Source organism: Pristis pectinata, chromosome 6, assembly GCF_009764475.1.
Source record: "Pristis pectinata isolate sPriPec2 chromosome 6, sPriPec2.1.pri, whole genome shotgun sequence".
Taxonomy (NCBI): domain Eukaryota; kingdom Metazoa; phylum Chordata; class Chondrichthyes; order Rhinopristiformes; family Pristidae; genus Pristis; species Pristis pectinata.
The window spans coordinates 113,903,227-113,926,959 of NC_067410.1; the positions used below are offsets into that span (position 1 = coordinate 113,903,227).

General features: G+C 45.0%; 1 protein-coding gene across 2 annotated transcripts in view; it reads left to right on the forward strand.

The window, feature by feature from the left end:
- The window catches only part of ccdc50a (coiled-coil domain containing 50a), a 98,033-nt gene that overhangs the window by 48,109 nt on the left and 26,191 nt on the right, over positions 1 to 23,733 (forward strand). Inside the window, exons 4-7 of one of the 2 annotated variants that reach the window (XM_052018109.1) lie at positions 2,711 to 2,801; positions 7,211 to 7,310; positions 14,208 to 14,780; positions 22,635 to 22,759. In XM_052018109.1, coding sequence (XP_051874069.1) covers positions 2,711 to 2,801; positions 7,211 to 7,310; positions 14,208 to 14,780; positions 22,635 to 22,759 — 889 coding nt within the window. The remainder of the gene's footprint in view (positions 1 to 2,710; positions 2,802 to 7,210; positions 7,311 to 14,207; positions 14,781 to 22,634; positions 22,760 to 23,733) is intronic. The other variant, XM_052018110.1, reaches the window with a different exon arrangement.

A 23,733-nucleotide genomic window follows, 5' to 3' on the forward strand; every position in this document is an offset into this window, starting at 1 on the left:
TATTCAAAAAGGTTTAGAGGCAAAAGCAAGTAACCACAGGCTGGTTAGATAACTGTCTGTTATTGGAAAATGTTAGTACCAATTATTAAGGAGGTCATAGATTCACGCAGCACGGAAACAGGCCCTTCGGCCCAACTCATCCATGCCGACTGTGTTGCCCAGTCTCACCTGCCCATGTTTGGCCCATAGCCGTCTAAACCTCTCCTCTGCATGTACTTATCTAGATGGCTTTTACATGTTACTAATGTGCCTGCCTCAACCACTATTTCTGGTAGCTCATTCCAAATACACACCACCCTTTGTGTGAAGAAACTGCCCCTGATGTCCCTTTTAAATCTCTCACCTCTGATCTTAAACCTATGCCCTCTTGTTTTTAGCTCCCCCTCCCTGGGAAAAAGACTCCATGCTTTCACCCAGTCTATGCCTCTCATGATATTATATACCTCTATTAGGTCACCCCTCAATCTCCTACATTCCAGAGAATAAAGTCCTAGTCTACTCAACCTCTCCTTGTAACTCAGGCCCCCGGGTCCAGGCAACATCCTGGTAAATCTTTTCTGCTCTCTTTCTCATTTAATAACATCTTTCTTATAACAGGGTGACCAAAACAACACACAGTATTCCAAGTGCAGCCTCACCAACATCTTGTATAACTGCAACATAACTTCCCAACTCCTACACTCAGTGCCCTGACTGATGAAGGCCAGCACACCAAATGCGTTCTTCACCACCCTATCTACCTGTGACGCTGCTTTCATGGAACTATGCACTTGCATTCCTAGGCCCCTCTGTTTCATAACACTCCCCAGGGCCCTACCATTCACCAAATAAGTCCTACCCTGGTCTGATCTCTCAAAATGTAAAACCTCACATTTATCTGGATTGAAAGCCACTTGCCAATCCTCAGCCCACTTACCCAGCTGATCAAGATCCCCCTGTAATTTTTCATAATCTCCCACACTATCTACAACACCACCTGTTTAGTAACAGCAAAGTATTTGGAAAGTTGTAATCAGATCAAGCAGAATAAGCATCCTTAAGGGACAGTCACATCTGACACATTTATTCAAGACTCACAACCCTTGTGAGAAGAAATTCTTCCTCACAGTCTTAAATGAATGCCCTTATTCTGAGACCATGCCCTCTGGTCCTAGACTCTCCTCCCAGCATTTACCCTGACAAACATCCATAGAATGTTATGTATTTTAATAATGCTTCTTATTCTTCTGAACTCCAATGAAACAGATGCAACCTATTAAAACTTTCCTTATACAACAACCTCTCCATATCCAGAATTATCCCAATGATCCTTGAACTGCCTCCATGATGATCTCTCTCCTTACATTAGGGGACCAAAACTGTTCACTGTAGTCTAGATCTGGCCTCAATAGTGCCTTGTGCAGTTGCGTACTTTTATACTCCGGTCCCCTGGAGATAAGAGCCAGCATTCTGTTAGTTTTCATGCTTGCTAGTTTTTGGAGGAAGTATCAGCTGCAGTGGACAGCTGAGAATAAATAGATGTAATACATTTGGATTTTTTAAAGGTATTCAACAAGGTGCCACACAAGGGTGTTTTGCAATATAAGAGCTCATGGTGTTGGAGGTAATGTATTAGCATAGACAGAGACACAAAATTTCTGCAGATGCTGGAATTGATGGAGGATTGGCTAACTAGAAGGAAGGAGTGTTTTCAGATTGGCAATGAATCCAGAGTGGTGCTGCAGCTATTTACAATGTATATTAGTAATCTAAGGGAAGGAAGTTACGTGCAAAAAGTTGGCAAATGGAGTTAGACGTGGGGAAGCATATTGTTTACTTTGGAAGGAAGAATAATGAAGCAGAGTATTATTTGAATAGAGAGAGACTGCAGAAGGCTGCAATACAAAGGGATTTGGGTTCTTTGCAGCAGACGCAAAGTGCAGGTGCAGCAGCTAACAGAATGCTGGCTCTTATCTCCAGGGGACTGGAGTATAAAAGTAAGCAACTGTACAAGGCACTATTGAGGCCAGATCTAGACTACAGTGAACAGTTTTGGTCCCCTAATGTAAGGAGAGATCATGGAGGCCGTTCAAGGTTCCCTGGGATAATTCTGGACATAGCAGGGTTGTCTTATGAGGAAAGTTTTTATAGGTTTCACCTGTATTCATTGGAGTTCAGAAGACTGAGAAGCAATCTTATTGAAACATACAATTCTACAGATGTTTGTCAGGGTAAATGCTGGGAGGAGAGTCCAGGACCAGAGGGCATGGTCTCAGAATAAGGGCATCCATATAAAGACTGTGAGGAAGAATTTCTTCTCACAGGTGTTGTGAGTCTTTGGAAGTCTTTGCTCCAGAGAGCTGTGGAGGCTGAATCCTTCACTATATTGAAAGATGAGATAGAATATTAATCAGAACAGGAATCAAGGGTTATGGGGAGAGGGCAGGAAAGTGGATGAGGAAGTCAGATCAGCCATGATCTTACTGATAGGCCTACTCTTGCTCCTATTTGTAATGACACTGAGGGTTAAGCTGTGTGGATCTGTTTTGGGTGCCCTGTTATATCTTGGACAACCTTTTTAGAGCTTGCTTCATTGGGTTCCTCTGGGGAAGGCTGACCTTTAAATGCCAGCTCACTCTTCAAAGACAATCTGGTTTATAAAACTGAGGCTCTGATGGTATTTGTGCAGGCATGTCACCTTCTTCTTGTCTGGTCATCTCTGATGTTGTAGGGAGCTCCGCGACAACCAGATGGCTCAGGTGATTCAGGATGAGCTTGCCCTGGAAAATGAAAAAAGGCGACGCCAGGAGGAGAAGGACGAGGTACGACTCCGTGGAGTGGCAGTAATTTTACAGGGAACAGGCCTTTCGACCCGCCATGTCTGCTCCAAACATGATGTCAAATTAAACTAAATCCCTTCTACTTACACAATATTCATATCCCTCCATTCTCGGCATAATCATGTGTCTATGTAATAGCCTCTTAAATGCCGCAATCATATCTGCTTCCACCACGACCCTGGCAGTGCATTACAGGCACCTATCACTCTCTGTGTAAAATAAAACTTGCCCTGCACATCTCCTTTAAACTGCACCCCCTCCCCCCCCCCCCCCCCCCCCCCCCCCCCCCCCCCCCCCCCCCCCCCCCCCCCCCCCCCCCCCCCCCCCCCCCACCTCATTGCATGTCCTTTAGTACTTAACATTTCTATCCTGGGAAAAAGACTCTGACTGTCTACCCTATCTACGCCTCTCATAACTTTATAAACCTTCATCAGCTCTCCCCTCATCTTCTGATGCTCCAGAGAAGATGCTCCAAGTTTGTCCAACCTCTCCCTAGCTCAAACCCTCTAATCCAGGCACCATCCTGGTGAACCTTTTCTGCACCCTTTCCAAAGCCTCCACGTCCTTCCTGTGATGGGGTGACCAGAATTGAATGCAATACTTGAAGTTCAGCCTAACCAAAGTTTCATCTTGCTGCAACATGACCTTGTTACTCTCACACTCAATACCCCAGTGCTTCAGTGTCCCAATACCTGCATGTTCAGGGCACTGAGCAAGACACTGCATCTGGGATCACTCTGGCAGTGCCCAGAGTGGCTGTATGAAGTTCACTCAGCAAAGTATTTCTGCTAAAAGCTCTGAACTTGTTTCTTTTTTTACTAAAGATATATGGTTTCTGAGTTTTTAGACCCAGACTGGAACACAAGCCTATGATTTTTGTTTTTGTAAGTAGATGACTTTGGGTGAGCAGAAATTCATGGACCATTTACTTTAATACAGCAAGCCTCACGGGTAAGGCAGATGAACTCAGAGCATGGATGGGCACATGGGATTGTGGCATTGTAGCTATTACAGAAACATTGTTGAAATATGGGCAGGACTGGCAGCTCAATTTTTGCAGAGTATCGATGCTTTGGCATGACAAGTGGGTGTAAGAGAGCAGGGGAGTTGCACAATTGATGAGAGAGAACATCGTGGCAATAATTAGAGGTGATATCCTGGGAGGAACATTCACTGAGGCCATGTTGGTAGAACTTAGAAATATAAAAGGATGGATGACTTTGGGATTGAAGTATAGACTCCCATAGTAGCGAACAGGAATTGGAGGAGCATATAGGTGGAGAAATCACGGATAGGTGTAGGAATAATAGGATTGTAATCGTAGGTGATTTTAACTGCCCTAGTATTAACTGGGACTGCCTTGGTGTGAAAGGATTAGATGGGACAGGATTTGTCAAGTGTGTCCAGGTGAGTTTTCTCAAGCAATATGCTGTGGCTGGCCCTACTAGAAGGAGCTACACTTGACCTCCTCTTAAGAAATAATGCTGGGCAAGTGGTTGATGGGTCAGATTGACAAGGAAGGGCGGTAGGCGTTGTCTACGTGGACTTTGACAAGGTCCCACATGCAAGGCTGATCCAGAAAGTTAAGACACATGGGATCCAGCGTAAGCTAGCCAATTGGATACAAGATTGGCTATTTTTCATGTTCATTCAAGGGATGTGGGCAGTGGTGTGTGCATGGATCTGGGTCAGACAGGGGTGCAGAGAGCTTGTAGTATGCTTGCCTTCATCCACTGAGGCATTGAGTTTAAGAGTTGGGACATCATGTTACAGTACAAAATGTTGGTTAGACTGCACTTGGAATAATGTGTGCAGTTCTTATCACCACACTACAAGAAGGATGTGACTAAGTTCAAGGGTGCAGAAAAGATTCACAAGGATGTTGCCTGGATTGAGGGGCTTGAGTTAGAAGGAGAGACTGGATGGGCTGGGTTTGTTTTCCCTGGAGCAAAGGAGGCTGAGAGGTGACATGATAGAGGTTTATAAAATTATGAAAAGCATAGACAAGGTAGAAAACCAGAATATGTTTCCCATGGTCAAGGGGAAGAAGGAAACATACTTTGTTTAGGAAGCAAAAATTGGATAGGGCTCTTGAGATAAGGTAGCCAGGAAGGAGCTTAAGAAGGAACTTAGGAGAGCTGGAAGGGAATGTGAGAAAGCCTTGGCGAGTAGGACTAAGGAATTGTACACGTACGTGAAGAACAGGAGGATGACTAGGATGTGGGTAGGACCGCACAACGATAAATGGGAAAATGTGCCCAGAGGTAGGGGAGGTCCTTAATGAATACTTCAGTGTTCACCAGGGAGAGGAACTTTGATGAATGTGAGGTCAGCATAGAACAGGCTAATGTGCTGGAGCATATAGAGGTTAAAAAAGAAGCAGTGTTGGAGCTTCTGAAAAACATTAGGATAGGTAAGCCCCCAGAGCCAGACGGGATATACCCCAGGATACTATGGGAAGGGAGGGAAGAGATTGCTGGGGTGTTGACGATGATCTTTGCATTTTCCCTGGTCACAGGAGTGGTACCAGAGGATTGGAGGATGGCAAATGTTGTTCCCTTGTTCAAGAAAGGTAATAGGGATAATCCTGGGAATTATAGACCAGTGAGTCTTACGTCAGTGGTGGGCAAGCTATTGGAGAGGATTCTTAGGGACAGGATTTACAAGCATTTGGAGAAGCATAGTCTTATTAGGGACAGTCAGCATGGCTTTGTGAGGGGCAGATTGTGCCTCACAAGCCTAATTGAGTTTAAAACTTCATTTATACAACATGGTAATGGGCCCAACGAGCCCGCGCCGCCCATTTACACCCAAGTTAACCTACTAACCCGTACGTCTTTGGAATGTGGGAGAAAACCGGAGGAAACCCACACAGTCATGGGGAGAATGTACAAACTCCTTACAGACAGCGGTGGGAATTGAACCCTGATCACTGGTTCTATAACCGCTACACTGCTCTTGGCTGAAGTCATTGTCTCCTCTGCCTTCAGCCACCTTGCTCTGAAGATTAATTTTCATGAGCATTGCATCAGTGAGAGTAAGATTGTTCAGCCGTGATAGACTCTGAACCTGTCTGACCCTCCAGAAACAGGCTGATCCAGAGGGCACCAGATCCTGTCGTTGCACACAAACATTGCAGTTGTTGGACACTGGTTAGATCGAAGGTTAGATCACACGGAATCCAGGGAGAGCTGGATAATCAGATACAAAATTGACGATGGTAGAAAGCAGAGGGTAATGGTGGAGGTTTCTCGGACTGGAAACCTGTGACTAGTGGTGTTCCTCAGGGCTAGGCCTGTTGTGATTTGGATAAGAATGTACAAGGCATGGTTAGTAAGTTTGCAGATGACATTAAAATAGGTGGTACAGTGGACAATGAAGAAGGTTATCAAAATTACAGGGGATCTTGATCAGCTGGGTACGTGGGCCAAGGAATGGCAAATGGAGTTTAATTTGGATAAGTGTGAGGTGTTGCATTTTGGGAAGTCAAATCAAGGTAGGACTTTCACAGTGAACAGCAGGGCCCTGGGGAGTTTTGTAGAACAGAGGGACCTTGGAGTACAAGTACATGGTTCCCTGAAAGTGGAGTCACAGGTAGATGGAGGTGAAGAAGGATTTCGGCATGCTGGCCTTCATCAGTCAGGGCACTGAGTATAAAAGTTGGGATGTCATGGTGCGGTTGTACAGGACGCTGGTGAGGCCACACTTGGAGTATTGTGTTCAGTTTTGGTTGTCCTGCTAGAGGAAAGATGTTAAAGGATTTACAAAGATGCTGCCAGGACTTAAGGGATTGAGTTATCGGGAGAGGTTGGACAGGCTAGGACTTTATTCCTTAGAATGCAGGAGACTGAGAGATGATATTATAGAGGTGTACAAAATCATGATGGGCAGAGGTAGGGTGAATGCATTTGGTCTTTTTCCAAGGGTTGGGGAATCAAGTACTAGATGGCATAGGTTTAAGGTGAGAGGGAAAAAATTTAATAGGAACTTAAGGGGCAACTTTTTTTTACACAAAGGGTGGTATCTATGTGGAATGAGCTGTCAGAGGAAGTGGTTGAGGCAGGTACAGTGACAACTTTTAAAAGACAGTTGGACAGGTACATGGATTGGAAAGGTTTAGAAGGTTATGGGCCAAACGCTGGCAAATGGGTTATCTTGGTCAGCATGGACCAGTTGGGCCAAAGGGCCCGTTTCTGTGCTGTATCACTCTATGACATCAATCAGGATGTTGCTGCTTCAGTCTGACAATGCAGCCAAATGTACACTAGCTGCCAATAACTCGGGGTAGATTGGATATGATCATCTTCAAAGTAAGGGTTGAGGGGAGTGCTGATGCAAATGTTTTCAGTTTTGTTCAAGCTTCACTCATGTTTCTAATACTCTTCATTCAGGCCATTGCTCGTAAGCTCCAAGAGAAGGAAGAGAAGCTGAGACGGAAACACCAGGTGCTAGATCGTGAACCATTAGATGCTGCCTTTGAAGGAAATAGAGGTAATGCTTCAAAGCATATTTTAATGACTTGGTTCAAATTGAGTGGGCATTGCTATGGTGGGTAAAGCAGTACAATGACATGAGTTAATTTGACCAGTGGGACACATTCAGCTTGCTGAATTGGAGCTTCCTGAAGATTCGTTCTTGGGATCAACTGGAGATCCAAGATTTTAGTTTGTTTTCTGAGACAGTGAATTAGAAATGCCCATTCATAAGCCTGGGAACAAAGAGGAAAAATGTCTGGATGAGCTTGAAAGGCTAATCCTGGAATGGTGTCTTGATCCTTGAAGCATTACAATACCCAGCTGTTGTTGAGCTTGTTTACTGAGGCATGTGGTGGCGTTTGGTGAATGGAAGGTGCTGAGAGCACTCATTGCTGCTGCAGTGACACTGTTGATCAGGGGCTGGTATTGTTGATCTGTGGTTGTGATAAGTGCTTGGTGATGGGTTTGTGGTGGCAATTGTCAAATGATTGTAGAGCTAAGAAAATTGGCTGCTCATCCTGATTCTAACTGCATACTGAGTTTTCTGAAGATCATGATGATTGGAAGCTATGGAATAACCTTGACACCATGATTCTTCTGGACAATCAGTTACGCTCGCCAACCTCAGCTGTTGATGTACGCCTGCCGGCTTGTCATTTCTATCTTGTTTGTGTCTTTCCTTTTCTAGTGTTGGTGGTTACCTTGTGCTCCATCCCCACATCTAACCTGAACTGTTCCCTACCCATACAATACCTACACTTGGAGTTCTTGGAAGGAATCAGTACACTAGTGAATCCATGGCAGTTAGACACAAAATGAAAACATAAAATACTGGAGATACTCGGTAGTTTAGCATTTGTGGAGAGAAAAACGGGTAATATTTTGGGTCAATCTCCTTTCATCAGATGACACCAACATAAAATTCTAAACGTTTCTCTCTCCATAGACACTGCTTGACCTGCAGACTATTTTCAGAATTCTCTATCACAGCAAATTTTCAGTATCTGAGAGGTTTTTTTGCCTTTTTGTTAACAGACCTATTAATTTAAGTGTCCCCAGTTGATGAGTCTCTGGAAGGGTCCAATAGGAGTACTCCTTGAATTAATGCTGAATAAACTGATAAAAGTTGAGTTGGGTAGATCAGGCAGGGTAAGAGTGGAGAACTAAAACTGAATTGTCCTTTCCCTGTACCCTACCATTGTGGGTAGCACAGTGGTACAGCTAGCAGAGCTGCTGTCTCCCAACTCCAGTGACCCAGGTTCAGCTCTGACCTCTGGTGCTGTCTGTGGGGAGTTTGCACGTTCTTCCTGTGACTGCATGCTCGAGTTTCCTCCCATATCCCAGTGACGTGTGAGTTGGCAGGTTAACCGACCACTGTAAATCGTCCCTCGTAGTAGAATTGATGGGAATGTGCAGAGATCAAGTTACAGGGAAATCTAGTGGGGGAATAGGATTGCTCTGTAAACTGGCATAGACTTGATGGGCTGAATGGCCTTGTATGTTGAAAGGAAATATGGAAATATTAAAAATAGTAGTGGTTTGGATGTTGTTGGGACTTGCTCTGTCATTGATTACCATTATTCAGTTACCCTTGGCTGTCTGGTCTCGATGTCACAAATCAGTGATTTCAGTTGATCATCACTTCTAGTAGTTTATTTTGGATTTCCACCAATAAAGTAGTTTTCTTCGATCATTCACCTCCCATTTTCACCTCCTGCAGACCAGACTTTCGTTTCTTCAGTTGTCCCATTACCATCTTCTACTTTCATAGCTTTCGACATCTAACCTCTCTGCTTCCCATCTTTTAACAGATCCTCCTTTTGCACAATGTTCCCTGACTCTAGTATTTCTGTATTTCACTTCACTCACTGTGAATTAAGACCAGGAGTGGGACTCTTGTCCACTGAGTCTTGCTGTGTCATTCAATGAGATCGTGATGGATCTGAATGTAACCTCAACTCCATATTCTCATCATCCCGCGGTAACCCTTCAACCCTAGCTCATCAAATATCTGTCTACGCCTGCCTTAAAAATTTTCAACAACTGTCCTTCCACTGCCCTTTGAGGAAAAGTTCTATAGGTTTGCATCCCTCCAAGAGGGGAAAAAATCCACCTCATCCGTCTTAAATGAACTAGATGTAATTTTTGTTTTAAAGGTGCCCCTTAATTCTAGATTCCCCCACAGAAAAGCTATACACTAAGTGCTGGAGAATAGAATCAGTACAGATGGGAATGTGATGGTCAGTGCGGACATGAGACCTCAGGGTCTGACTCTGAGAAACATCCTTTCCATATCCCCCCCATCAGGATTTCACATGTTTCAATCATGTCACCTCTTGTTTGTGAAATTCCAACTGATACAAGTCCAGCCTCTCCCAGCCTTTTCTCGAGAGAGCATTCCCATTCCAGGTATTAGTCTAGTAAACTATCTCTGAACTGCCTCCAGCACTGCATCCTTCCAAAAATAAGGAAACTAATACTGTCCACAGTATTCCAGATGTGGTCTCACCACTGCCCTATATAACTGAAGCATAACCTCCTAACATCTGTGTTTGGTTCCCCTCACAATCAACAATGCTGTATGCTAGACCTTTGCGAGTCCTGCACAAGGACACAGAATCAGAGTAAGGTTTATTAGCATTGACATATGTCATGAAATTTGTTGTTTTGTGGATCTTTCTGCATCTTGGAACTTGGCAGTCTCGCCATTTTGATTAAGTGCTTTCACATTTTGCCTTCCAAAATGTTCAATTTCATGTCTTCCCACATACTCTGTCAGGTCTTTGGCCACTCACTGAACCTGTCCTTATCCCTCTGTAGTCTCATTGTGTCTTCTTCACAATTTACTTTCCTACCTGTCTTTAACCAGACCTTCGGTGCCTTCACCTATCATTTATATTAAGCTGAGGCCCCAGCACTGGTCCCTCTGGTAGAGCACTTGTTACAACCAGAGAGAGAACCATTTATTCTTACTATTTCCTGTTAACCAGCCAATCTTCTACCCACACCAATATGTTGCCTCCTACACCATGAACTTTTACTTTCCGTGATGACCTTTGATGCGGCACATTATCACAGGTCTCATCAACAACTGAGCATCCTCAGCCCTCTGAGGTTGGAAATTTCATTACAACCCTCTGCAGAAAGACATTTCTTCTCATCTCGCTTTTAAATAGCAGACCTCTGCCAGGGACTATATACTCAAAGTTCCAAACCACTACCAAGAGACTTCCTTACCTTTGTGTTCCAATAAAAGCCAAAGTACCATTTGCCTTCTGATTTGCTTGCTGTGTCCTCATGAAAACTTTAACCAATTACTTGTTTTGACTCTTCAGAAATCAAAGATGTAATGGTCTCATACAAAAAATATCTGCATTATGTTTATTGCTAGTGATCTAGAATGTAAAGGAGAGAAAATTTTGCTATAACTTTGCACACTGCTAGTTTGACCATGCCTAGAGCACTGTAACATGGAAGATATTTGTCATAGATTTCTTGAACAATATTTCAAAGAACCAGTTTGGGAGCAGGGTATTTTAGATGTAGTACTATGCAATGAGAGTGCTAATATATATTTTTAAGAATGTGTTTAGTTTTTTTCTGTGGAGAAAAGTGGTGTTATAGTATTTAATCTGGAGTTTGAGAAGTTTAAACTATAAATGATGGAGTAGAAGGATTGCTGGCCTCATTTTTAAATAATTTGTAAATTGAAGGACGGCAAAAAGCTGGCAAACATTGCCAAAAGAGTAGTAATTCCAAATATCAGGAAGAACGTAGAAACTAACAGTAATCAAGAAATTCACATGAGAAGCTAAAATCACGAAATGTAAAAATGATTGTAAGTTCAGGAAATGTGAAAAGGATAGTGTGGTTAAAGCAAATATGGGTTTCTAAATAAACAGAGACAGAAGTGAGGAGCTGTAAACTAGCAGAGCCATTAAATATTTTAGTGTCTTCACAGTGTAGGGGATGAAGAACATATAGGGCTAGTGAAGGTCCAAGAGTCCATTAAGAACAAGGAACTTAATGTCAGTAAATAAAAGTACTGAAGAATGGGACTAAAATCTGGCAAATCGGGTCCTACACCTTCAAAAGAAGTGGCCACGGTGAAAGTGAGGGAGGTTCAGGTCTGTTGTTAGGGCTGATCATGGGGGTCCTGGCATTCATACTGAGGAACAGAACTTGCCTCTGTTCTTAACTTGACTTCTTTTAATGTGGGAGAGTTATTGCGCACCAGCAACCATACAGATTAAGAGAGCAAGGTCTTGGTCCAGTGACAACAGAGTCCAAGATGACTGGAGATGAGGGTCTGCTGCATGGGCTGTCGTGCACATATACCTGCATGTGTACCTCTCGCTACACGTTCACAGGTACATGCAAAGCGCACACTCACTCTCACACTCAGACAGTGATGGGCTTGACTACAGATGCCCTTACCCATCGGGATCACATCACTCCGCACCCCACCCCTACCCAAAATCCGTGATCCTTTACAAGATTTCAGAGTTTAGAAGCAAAACATTATTGTGTTGGAAACTCCACATGTGAAGGGGAAGTGATCAGCTCTACAGGGATCTGAAGGCTGAGGTCCAATAGGAAACCCATGAAGTAAGGAACTGCTGGTGGGTAGAAAGCTGTCAAGGTGATCCACAGCCAAATCTCCCAAGGGCCCGTCCTGCTGTGAGCCGAGAATGGAGGTGACTTTCCGGAAACAGACAAAACTGCAGATGCTAGAATCTGAAACAAAAACAGAAATGTTAGAAGAACTCAGCTAGTCGAGCAGCATCTGTGGAAAGAAAAACGATTAATGTTTCTTGTCAGTGATCAGTTCTGTGGAAATGTTCATTGGTTCCACAGATGCTGCTTGACTGGCTGAGTTCTTCCAGCATTTCTGTTTCTGTTATCGAGGACAGAAGCAGGCGGTGCCTGCTGGAAGGAAGTCTTAGAGTAACTCCATAGCATGGCTCTGCCCTTGACAAGAGTACCCTTGATTCTATTCACAACAGACCCTCACCATCACCCTGACTGACGGGAGGTCAGAGGCACACAGCCCGGGAGTGGAGAGTAATCCCTGCTGAAGTTCTAAACTTGGCAGTGAGGAATGTCAGTCACACATTCACAACCTCGTTTCCACATCTGGGAGAGAAATGTGCCAATGATGTTGTAATCATGAACAAGGAAGGAGCTGAATCTGACTGTGATGAGGACAGAGGACAGGAAAGTCATCGCCAGGGTTCTCCTCAGCTGTGCCTGTGCTGACAGAGCCGTCCGAATCACAGTGGGATTCCATCCAAGCAGGAGGCACAATGAACACGATCCTTACCACATGTAATGAAATGCAATGAGCATCAGCCATATATGTGGCTTATTCTTGACCTCTCTATCTTTTGACTTGGTCATTTTCGAGAGTCTGTGAGCATCCTCTTCAAATTTGCCCCAATCTCTTACCGTCATGACTTGTGTGCAAGGTTATCAATGGGCCCACAAAGACCCAATCTCATTCTAGGCTGATGTCAGCAAGGCTGCATCATCAACCCAGCACTTGTGTCGGTCTTCCTCACCACAGTGCTCCACCTCACTGCCAACTTACTGCTAGAGTGCAGCTAATCTAAATGGGAAACTGTCCAATCTACCCTCACTTCAGAGCCAAGGACATCCCAACTTCAGGTCACTGCATTGGAATTAGCTGGTAGCAGTGTCCTAGTGGACCAAGTAACTAGAGCTGGCCTTAAGGCTAATTGGGTGTGGGTGGTAGGGGTATTCTTCTGAAGGGAGATTTAATTAAGGGCAAAAGGATAGTGTTGGGTAATGAAAAGGGTGTTGGTGGCCAGGGTATGTCAGGAAGGGACAGACGTAAGAGACTGTCTACAATTAAGTCGTCAGGAAGTGATCTGACTCGTTGTGCAGGATCCCGGGCCTGTTATTGACCAAGTTTGGGTGCTGCTTTAGTTGGGGAAAAGCACAGAAAATGCTGGGAATACTCAGCAGGTCAGGCAGCATCTGCAGAGAAAGAGAGAGATACAGAGTTAACATTTCACATTGGTAACCTTTCCACAATAAATGGAAGAATAAGAGTCCGATTAAAGGTCATTGATCTGAAACGTTTCTCTCACCACAGTTGCTGCCTGACCAGCCAAGCACTCCCAGTATTTTGTTTGTTTCAGATTTCCAGCATCTGTTATATTTATTCTGTATGCAGGTCACTCCCACCCCCTCCCCCCCCCCCCCCCCACCCCAACCATGTCAGGGTTCCGTTCCTGAGAACTGTTTGTATCCTGAACAGTTTGTAAGTCAGAAATGTGGCCACCCGGCAATATGTTTAAATAAAAACATAGGCTGAACAACAGCAATGTGTAGTTAGACCAGGGTGTTTAACTCAATCATTCAGATATTGCTGTAAACAGAGTTCCCACCCGGCAGAAGATGCCTGCAGCAGCCGGCAAATCCATCGCACTGGTCTCCCAAATACTCGCTTATATGTGGGCTGTACATAAGTCAGGCATTTGTATCCTGGGAGGAGCTGTACTTGTGTGATGTGGGGATCATTCTACCTTGCTCCTGGTGAAATGCTGTCTCACATTTCAGTGGGTACAGCTCAGTAGGCAGCTCTTCCGCCCATTAAGTCTGTACTGGCTTTACGTAAGAGCAATCCAACCAATACCTCACCCTCTTCCTAACTCTGCAAATTCTTTCCTATCGGGTCCTTATCCGGCTCTCTTTTCAATGCTGCAGCTGTAACTATATAAATTGGACTCTTTTAATGAGACACGCTATCATTTACCTGCATGGCTTTCTGTGATCATGTCCTGAAGATTTATTATTTGAATTCTCCATCGGTTTTGTCTTTGTTTTGTTTGGTGTCTAACATTTACTGACCAGTTCTCATGTCCCGTTGTGTCCATGTGCGACTCAGACCATATGAAAAGTGGGGTGCACAAACCTGATAGAAACAGCAGGCTTGCCTGTGGCTCCCACAGAAACAGCAATTCAGGGGGCTCCCAGCTGAGGGGAGCTGTAGGAGGATCCTGTTCGAAGGTTTGTGCAGATGACTGGATCGCCGAGCCAGCAACATGTGGCTCCACTCAGAGGCTCCACAGCTCTGAGGCTGAGGGTGATGACAGTTCTCTCGACACTGGAAGACAGAAGGTTGAGAGCTGCTCTCCTCAGAAGGAGCCACCAATGAGACCACCTCCACCAGTCGTAAACTCAGCCTCCAAGGCAGCCTACAGCTACCACGGTAAGGGCGCTCGACCCAAGGTCATTCGTGTGAGGGATGATCGTGGTGCTCACCACCGGAAACACAGGGACAGAGCAAAGCGTGACTATAGCCCTGAAATGCTTGGGGCATGTGGCTACAGTCCTGAGGAACTGAGGGGGCGACATGGAGAGGACAGAGATGGTGGCAAGAGGAGGAAGGAGTGGCAGCACTCAGCACGTTCGTGGTCACCTGACCTGAAGATAAGCGAAGAACAATGCCCAGAACAAGGTAGCAACTTCCTCTTTCGCTTACATTGCTGTTCAGAGTGTGTGAAATTCCTCTTGGTGTTTCCAGCAGGGAAGCAGTGTTTCATGAAAAACAGCGCACTTAAGTGTAGACGGTAAATTATTTCAGTAAAACCATTGGAGTTGATCTCAGCCCTGGGCAGGGCTTGGTGGCAGAGGTGAAATATAAACTTCTTGTTGCTTGGAACTTGTGTAAGTTCAGTACAGTGAGACGGTAACCACTCCACTTAAACATCGCTCCTTGAGATGTTGCAGGCTCCTAAAGTAAAAGAACCCAGTGAGTGCTTTCAGCACCCCCACCTCACCCCCTGCCCCTTGGAAATGTGTTCATTGTGCATTCTGAGAAGCATTAATCAGGTTAGCTTCTGAACAAGTTGACAGGACCCCATGTCCCAGTGCAAGCCCTGCATCATTCCTGGTCCATTTAAATGAATGAGGGGAACAATTCGCTATCAGTTCACTTGGGTCATGTGAGTCCAGAAATGGCAAGCTCTTGAGGAATTCCATCTGATGTATTCAACTGGAATGATGGTCCGTAGCCTAGTGTTCCTTAATCACTGATGTCCACTTAGAAGTGCAATAAAATGTCCCACTAATGAATCAGTGCACACAAATCTCTCTCCAAAAAAAAGCCCAGTTAAATCCCTTCCCAAATGCTGGACCACTCCAAAGAACATCTTCCTTTACTCGCTCCTTGAGATGTTGCAGGCTTTTCTCTGTCCTGCTTGATTCAGACTGTCCCAGTGAAAGGGAATCACATTGTCATGCATCAAGCATGGATGTGTTATCTTGCTCTGTCCTCTCCTCTGCTGCTTGAAGCTGATGATCATTCTCCCTTTCCTGCCACTTTGGCTGCTTCCTCCTGATTGCATCCCAGTGCCCATCCCAATCTGGTGCCAGTCCTGATCATTAATGTTGCTTGTTTGGAATTTTCCATTATGTCATCAGCTTTGCTTTAACCCATTGCCTGCTGAGATGCATCTTTCGCCCACCATGAACCCATGAACACTACCTCGTTATTCCTCTTTTGCACTATTTATTTATTTTTGTAACTTATAGTAATTTTTATGTCTTTGTTTTGCACTGTACTGCTACCACAAAACAATAAACTTCATGACATATGTCAGTGATAATAACTCTGATTCTGATTCTTCTCTGCCACTCCTCTCACTATCTAGCTTCATTACTGAGGCACAACTCCCCCTGCATTCTTCTGACCAGCTTCCAAATAAATTACACCTCTTTGGAATGCTGTTGTCAGGCTCGCCTGTGCTCACTCCAGGCACGAGCACCACCCAGTCTGACACACCAGTGTAGTACTGCGGGAAAGCTGCACTATTGAAAGTGCCATCATGCAAGTGACGGTTAGAGGCCTTATTTGCCCTCGAATGATGTGAAAAATTCCTAGTTTGAAGCAAAAAAGAAAATGCTGGAAAGACCCAACTGGTCAGGCAGCATCTGTGGAAAGAGAAACAGTCAACGTGCCAGGTCTACAACAGAACAGGACACTCTCCCCACTGTAATGGGCCAATATCCATCACCTCTGCAAAGTAAAGAGATGTGGCTGTTACCACATAGCGGTGGGTGAAGCCCTGCTGTATACAAACTGGCTGTCACGTTTCCTATATTTATGAGAAGCAATACCTGCTTTGGGTGACTCACGGTCACATAGAAACTCCTCTCCAGCTCCATCGTTCTCTTTGACTCTCTGTGGTGGTCCTTGTCACTTTCACACTCTTGCTCCTTGCCTCTCAACCTTCCTTCATCGGCAGCCTCCCTGTTTTCCTGTCTGTGCTGCTCGGTCTACCCTTCATCATCTGTTGTAATCTCCATAAACAGTGACTAGCCTCCCAGCTGCTCAAACCAAGTCCCCCCCCTTCCACGTCCTCCCACCTTACTGTCAAATGTCACCTTGGAGCTTATCTCTTGGTTCGATCTCCTGGTCCACAGTTCTCGCCATAAATTCCCAATCCTTATTTCCCCTTCCCCTTCCCTCTTGCAATGTGTTCCTGTGACCTCCTCAAGGAGGGATTGTCCATTGTAATTTATCAATGTTCTTGTACCCTTCTGAAGCAACCCTGCCAGTGACTGTGGCCTCCACACCTCAATGTTAAATGTGCAGGAGTTGCTGTCAGCACATTTGTTTTCTGAAGCTCGCTGGAGACCTCCAGTGGCAGGGTTCAGTTTTATTATCTCTCAGAGTTGAACTGTGTTTGATGCTTCGATTTATCTAGGTATAATTCAGGTGGTGGACACTTTAACTGTACAAAGATAGGTCTCGACTCAGTGGGTTGTACTTTCTTCTGAGTCAGAGGACCTTCTGTTGAAGTCTCTCTGTGGAGAGTTAAACACATCTCTTGACACCAGTGCGGTAGTGAGGGTGCTCCTCTGTTGCCAGTTTAAAGATAAACAGGCCCAGTGTGGCCTCAGATGGATGCACTGTTCAAAGCAGCAGTGGGGATATTCCCTGTGCCTTGGCAAATATTTATCCCTCCAGCTCCCTACTAATAAAACATAAATGATCATTATCTCATTGCTGTTTGTATGAGCTGGCTGTTACACTTCCTAAATTACAAATGACTTCACCTCAAGTACTTAATTGGTTGTAAAGTGCTCTGCAGTGACTGGGGCTGTGAGAGTTACCATATGGAAACAAGTCAGAGAGGTTCTTGCGAAGACTTGCAGCACTAAGTGAGTGAGACTGCCGCCTGCGCTGTGTTCACCCTGTCATTCAGTGGCAGCATCAAAACGATTGCTCTTGTGTAAAATAGCTCGTGGTATCTATAAGGTGAGCCTACACAAGTGATCTAGCACTTTGAAGTTGCTTTTTTAAAATCTTGATTCTTTGCTGAATTCAATTGGTCAGGAGGGTCTGGTAACAGCAACCTAACTTGAGGTAGTTTTTGATCTTTGACTACAAGGTCTTTTGCGTGTCTCAGGAAGATCTGTAGCCCACACTTGGCCTGAGGGAGCTCCAGCCCAAAGGAAGCTCGTCTTCTGCTTTTATCACAAGATCACAAGATAAGGGAGCAGAAGCAGGCCATTCGGCCCATCGAGTCTGCTCCAAGGAAAAGGGAAAAAGAAATGGGTGGGAAAAAAAGAGAGAGAAAAAAAAAACTATTCTAATCCCATTTGCCAGCCTTATCCCCATATCCCTTGATACCCTGACTATTTAGATATCTGTCTATCTCCTCCTTGAACACCCCCACTGATCTGGCCTCCACTGCTGTGCGTGGCAAGGAGTTCCACAATTTCACCACCCTCTGGGGTAAAGAAAACTTCTCCTCATCTCTGTCTTGAAACTGTACCCTCTAATTCTAAGATTGTGCCCTCTGGTCCTGGACAACGCCCACCAAGGGAAACAGCCTAGCCACATCTACTCTATCCTTACCTGTCAACATTTTAAAATGTCGCTACGAGGTCCCTCTCATCCTTCTGTACTCCAGCGAGTACAGTCCAAGAGCCGACAAACGCTCATCGTACTTAAGAGCCCTTTCATTCCTGGAATCATTCTCGTAAATCTCCTCTGACCCTCTCCAACGTCAGCACATCCTTCCTAAGATGCGGGGCCCAAAACTGCGCACAGTATTCCAAATGAGGCCTCACTAGCGCCCCGTAGAGCCTCATCAACACTTCCTTACTTTATACACTATACCTCTCGAGATGAATGCCAACATAGCATTCGCTTTCTTAACCACCGATCCAACCTGGTGGTTAACTTTTAAGGTATCTTGTATAAGTACCCCCAAGTCCCTTTGTACTACCGCACTATCAATCTTCTCTCCTTCTAGATAATAATCTACCCGCTTGCGGCACACCACTAGTAACCGGTAACCAACCAGAACGAGATCCTTTTATTTCCACCCTTTGCTTCCTGCCAACCAGCCAATTCTCCACCCATTTTGCTACCCTGCCCCATAATTCCATGACCTCTCATCTTATTAATCAGTCCTCTTGTGAGGCACCTTATCAAAGGCCTTTTGAAAGTCTAAATACACAACATCTACCCGCCTCTCCCTTATCCACCCTACCTGTGATTTCTTCAAAAAACTCCAATAGGTTGGTCAGACAGGACCCTCCCCTTCACAAAACCATGTTGACTAGGTCCTATCTTGCCTTGCGCCTCTAGGTATTCGGTACCTCCTCCTTGAGGATAGACTCCAATAATTTTCCCCACCACTGACGTCAGACTAATAGGTCTGTAATTGCCTTTGTGCTGCCTCCCACCTTTCTTATATAACGGAACTACATTCGCTACCCTCCATTCCTCCGGAAACCATGCCAGAATCTATCGATTCCTGAAAAATAATCGCCAACGCCTCCGCTATCTCCACAGCCACCTCCTTCAGAACCCGGGGATGCACCTCATCCGGTCCGGGAGACTTATCAGCCTTAAGCCCCTTTAGTTTTCCAAGCACCTTCTCCCTATTAATCTCAATTGAACTCAGCTCCAATTCGTGAGACTCCTGACTAATGGGCACATTGCTTATGTCCTCCACGGTGAAGACCGATGCAAATATTCATTCAATTCCCTTGCCATCTCACTATCATCCATTATAATACCTCCTGCACCGTTATCAATTGGTCCTATGTCACCCGTGTCTCTCTTTTATCCTTATGTATTTAAAAAAACTCTTAGAATCCTTCCGAATGTTGTCCGCCAGCTTCCTTTCGTAACTCATCTTTGCTTTCCTAATGACCTTCTTAGTTTCTCTCTGCAGATTTTTAAAATCGTTCCAATCTTCTGTTTTCCCACTAATTTTTGCTACTTTGTACGCCGCCCCTTTTGCTTTTATTTTATCCTTCACCTCCCTCGTTATCCACATCTGTGCCTTTTTCCATTCAAAACCTTCTTTTTTCTTGGAATATATCTGTCCTGCATTGTCCTTATTTCCTGTAGAAATTTCTTCCATTTTTCCTCTGCCGTCCCTCCAGCTAACTTACTCCTCCAATCAATTTGGGCCAATTCATCTCTCATACCTTTGTAATTTCCCTTATTCCACTGAAATATCGATATAACCAGTTATCAGCTTCTCCTTCTCAAACTTGAAACTAAACTCAATCATATTGTGATCACTTGTTCCCAGTGGTTCCTTTACCTTTAGTTCCCTAATCACCTCGGGTTCACTACACAGCACCCAATCCAAAACAGCCGATCCCCTGGTGGGCTCCTCAATAAGTTGCTCCAGAAAAACATCCCTTAGACATTCCACAAACTCACTCTCCTGAGTACTACCGCCTTGCTGCATTTCCCAGTCCCACCTTCATGTTAAAATCCCCCATAATTATCTTCACATTGTCACTCTGACATGCTTTTTCTATCTCAATCTGCAACTTATGGTCCACTTCCTGACTGCTGTTCGGGGGCCTATATATGACTGCTATTATTGTTCTTTTAACCCTTGCTATTTCTCAGCTCCACCCATAAGGATTCCACCTCCTCTGACCCAATGTCCTTCCTTTCTATTGATTTTATATCGCTACTAACCATCATGGCCACACCTCCCCCTCTGCCTACCCTCCTATCCTTCCTATATACTGTATACCCCTTGACATTCAGTTCCCAATCACATCCATCATGAAGCCACGACTCAGTGATTGCAACGATGTCATATTTATTAACCTGTAGTTGTGCCACTAGGTCATCTACTTTATTCCTGATGCTACGTGCATTTAAATATAGTATGTTTAGACTGGTATCTGCTATTGATTTTATTGTACCTCTATTGATCAGCAGATTATCCTGACTTTCTACCTGTCCATCCTTCTTACTATCTTCGCTACCTACTATCTTAGACATGTTCGTGTAGACCTCATCCCCTATCCTAACATTCGGTATCCGAACATCCTCATCCCCGATCCTAACATTCTGTATCCGAACATCCGGATTTGTTGTACTTCTATTATTCAGTAAATTATCCTGACTTATCACCTGCCTGTCATTCTTGCCATCCTCAATGGATTCGTTTCTATACACTTTCTCCCTCACCTTAGCATCTTGTAACCTAGCATCCTGGTTACCATCCCCCTGCCAGATCAGTTTAAACCCTCCCCTACAACTAAATTAAACATTCCCGCCAGGATATTGGACCCTTTGGAGTTTAGATGCAACCCATCCTTAGCAAATAGGTCTTGCCTCCCCCAAAAAAAGGTCCCAGGTATCCAAGAATCTGAAGCCCTGCCCCTTGCACCAGTCACTCAGCCACGCATTTAACTGCCAGAGCTTTCTATTCTTCCTGTCATTGATACGCGACACGGGTAGTAGTCCTGAGATTACTACCCTTGAGGTCCTACTTTTCAACCTTCTCCCTAATGCCTTGTATTCCTCCTTCAGGACCTCTTCTCTTTTCCTACCTACATCATTGGTACCTACATGTACCAAGATTTCTGGCTGCTCACCCTCCCCCCTCAGAATATTCTCGACACGGTCTGTATACCCATACTGTCCTGCAAAATGGGTTGTGATGGTAACAGGAGTCAAAGAGCAAGGTTGGTTGGAAAGTGGGATGGCATTCACAAAAAGTAATGACTAACGATCTAAAGATTTTAGTGGTGGTTCTGATAAAGGAAGTTTGTTTCCAGGAATGGAAATGTTTTTGGATTCTGTTATTCCCATCAAACATTCCGAGGGAAGCTATGGCATGGAAACATGAGATGTCAGATGCTGGAATCTGGAGGTTCCTCCAGCAGATTGTTGATCTACCTATGACGTGGGCTAGCTACAGAGTAAAGCCTCCACCTTATCGTCCCCTCTGTCACTCCCAAGCCAAGGTACAGCAGGTGTCAGGTAGTGAGTAATCTTCAGTTAAGTTTCTTAAGCTCAGAGGGTGTTCCTCTTTGCGTAAGTCCTCTCCCCATGTCCGCTATTCGACGTTGCAGATTATTGTATTTCCATTCAATCGCAAATGCAGTTCATTGTGTGGTGAGGTCCAGGGAACTGATTTAATTAGTCGCAATGCTCACTGGTACCGGAGTTTCGCAGCAAATGGGTCTGAGGATAGTCTCACCTCATTAATCAGGAAGGCTTGAATCTGACACTCACTGTGGTGCTTAATCAAAGGTGCTGGGCATACTGTGCTCAGTGATACTGTGTAGACAAGAAAGTAACCTCTGTACCAGCTACCATGTTGTGGTTTGGTGTGCTCCCATTGAGGTGGGTAGTCCCTCTTGGGGAGATCTAAGCCCTGCATCCCAAGCACCATCCCTTGGTGCAGCCCTGACTAACACCAAGAAACCCACCCCTTCCCAATCACTATGGAAAGCTTCACGGTCACACCATACTAGGGTGGAAAAACCTGAGCTCTAATTCACCAGTGAATGCCCTGGAGAAAGAAGGCCGAGAGCAGCTTCAACCAGTGTTCTGGGTAAATATGAAAGGTGTTATTCCGTTGGTTGGGAATTCTGAGTTATCACTCAGTGGGCAGGGAGGGAGAGACATTTCTTTATGTGGAGGTTGTTGGATCGGAATCCTTCACCTTGGTGACTGAGGCAGGGTGGCCATGTTATCCTAAATGGGGAAAACCTGGATAAATGTTGAAACCAATAAGTGTAGGGGGAGAGCAGGACATTGACATTGGATTTGGATTGGCCAGCCAAGTGTCAGCACAGACAGAACGGACTGGATGTGGAACCTCCTGTACTGTAAGGGGGTGCAGTGGGTTCCAAAGCACTGGAAAGGCCGGGCTACACAAGAGCCGGTATTCAAAGGGCATCTGCTGTAAGTGGTTCATGTTCTCTGGTTGAAGCAACTGGTGAATTAATATGTTGTAGGTGTTGGTTGGGGTAGGTGTTCTTTCATTGTGGTCTGCTGACTGGTGAATATTCCTGCCTCCTTCAGGGCTGAAGCCCAGGATGGAGTATGGAGTGAAGGAAGCCATGCACGGGATCTCAAGAATGAGCACCAAGGACCTGGAGTTGAAGGATGCTGAACTGGCACGAAAACTTCAGGAGGAAGAGATCAGGGTGAGGAAATGAAACTGGCGCATGGTATTTATATAATGTGATTAAAGTACAACATGTGGTACGGATGTCAGCCCTGGTGTTTGTCTCGAGGGATGTGCACAAAATTCGGGTTGATGTGTTGCCTGCTGAAGGCAGCACTGCTGGAGAGGCTACCTTTCAAATGAGAAGTTAAACCTGAGGCCCCATCAGCTCCCTCTGGTACTGGCGAATGGTCCTATGAGATACCAGATGGGAAGAAGTTAACCTCAGTGTCTAGGCCAAGATATATCCATTAATCATCATCATTGAAGTAGATTATCTGCTGCTATTTGAAGAAGCTCACTATGCCCTACATTACAGCATTAAAATGTTCTTCATTGACTAGGATGCCCACTGGTCATGAGGGATGCTGTAGAAATGCTAGAACAGTGGCCACACGCAGTTGCATTCAGCTTTAGTATTCTGAGTTTCCTTTTGCTTCAGTTGAAGTCAGGCTTTGTTTCAACTTTTGTTAATTCTACCTCCTTGATTTGATTGACATTTTATGGGTGAATAAACTGGGGGACAACAGAAGATGTTCTCTGTATATCTCAGCAATATTGTCTTCCCCTAAACCTCGGCCACAGTGTGGGCCAGGGGTTGTGGTGAGGTGGGCCAGGTAAAGGCAGCCGGTTCCCTTTCCTCCAGGGCCATGCTGAACCATTTTGGGTTTAGGTTAAGTGCAGGAAGTTAAACCAGGCCAGGACATGAGCAGTGAATGGCAGAGCCCTGGGGAAGCTTGTTGAATAGAGAGACCTAGGGGTACAAATACATAGTTTCCTGGTGGAGTGGTGAAGAAGGCGTACAGCACTCCTCCCTTCATCGGCTGAGGCACTGAGTATCTGAATTCAGACCTCATGTTTCAGCTGTACAGATCGTTGGTTAGGCCACACGGAGTATTGTGTGCCCTTGTACTATAAAATGGATTCTTAACCTCACAATCTACCTCGTTATGA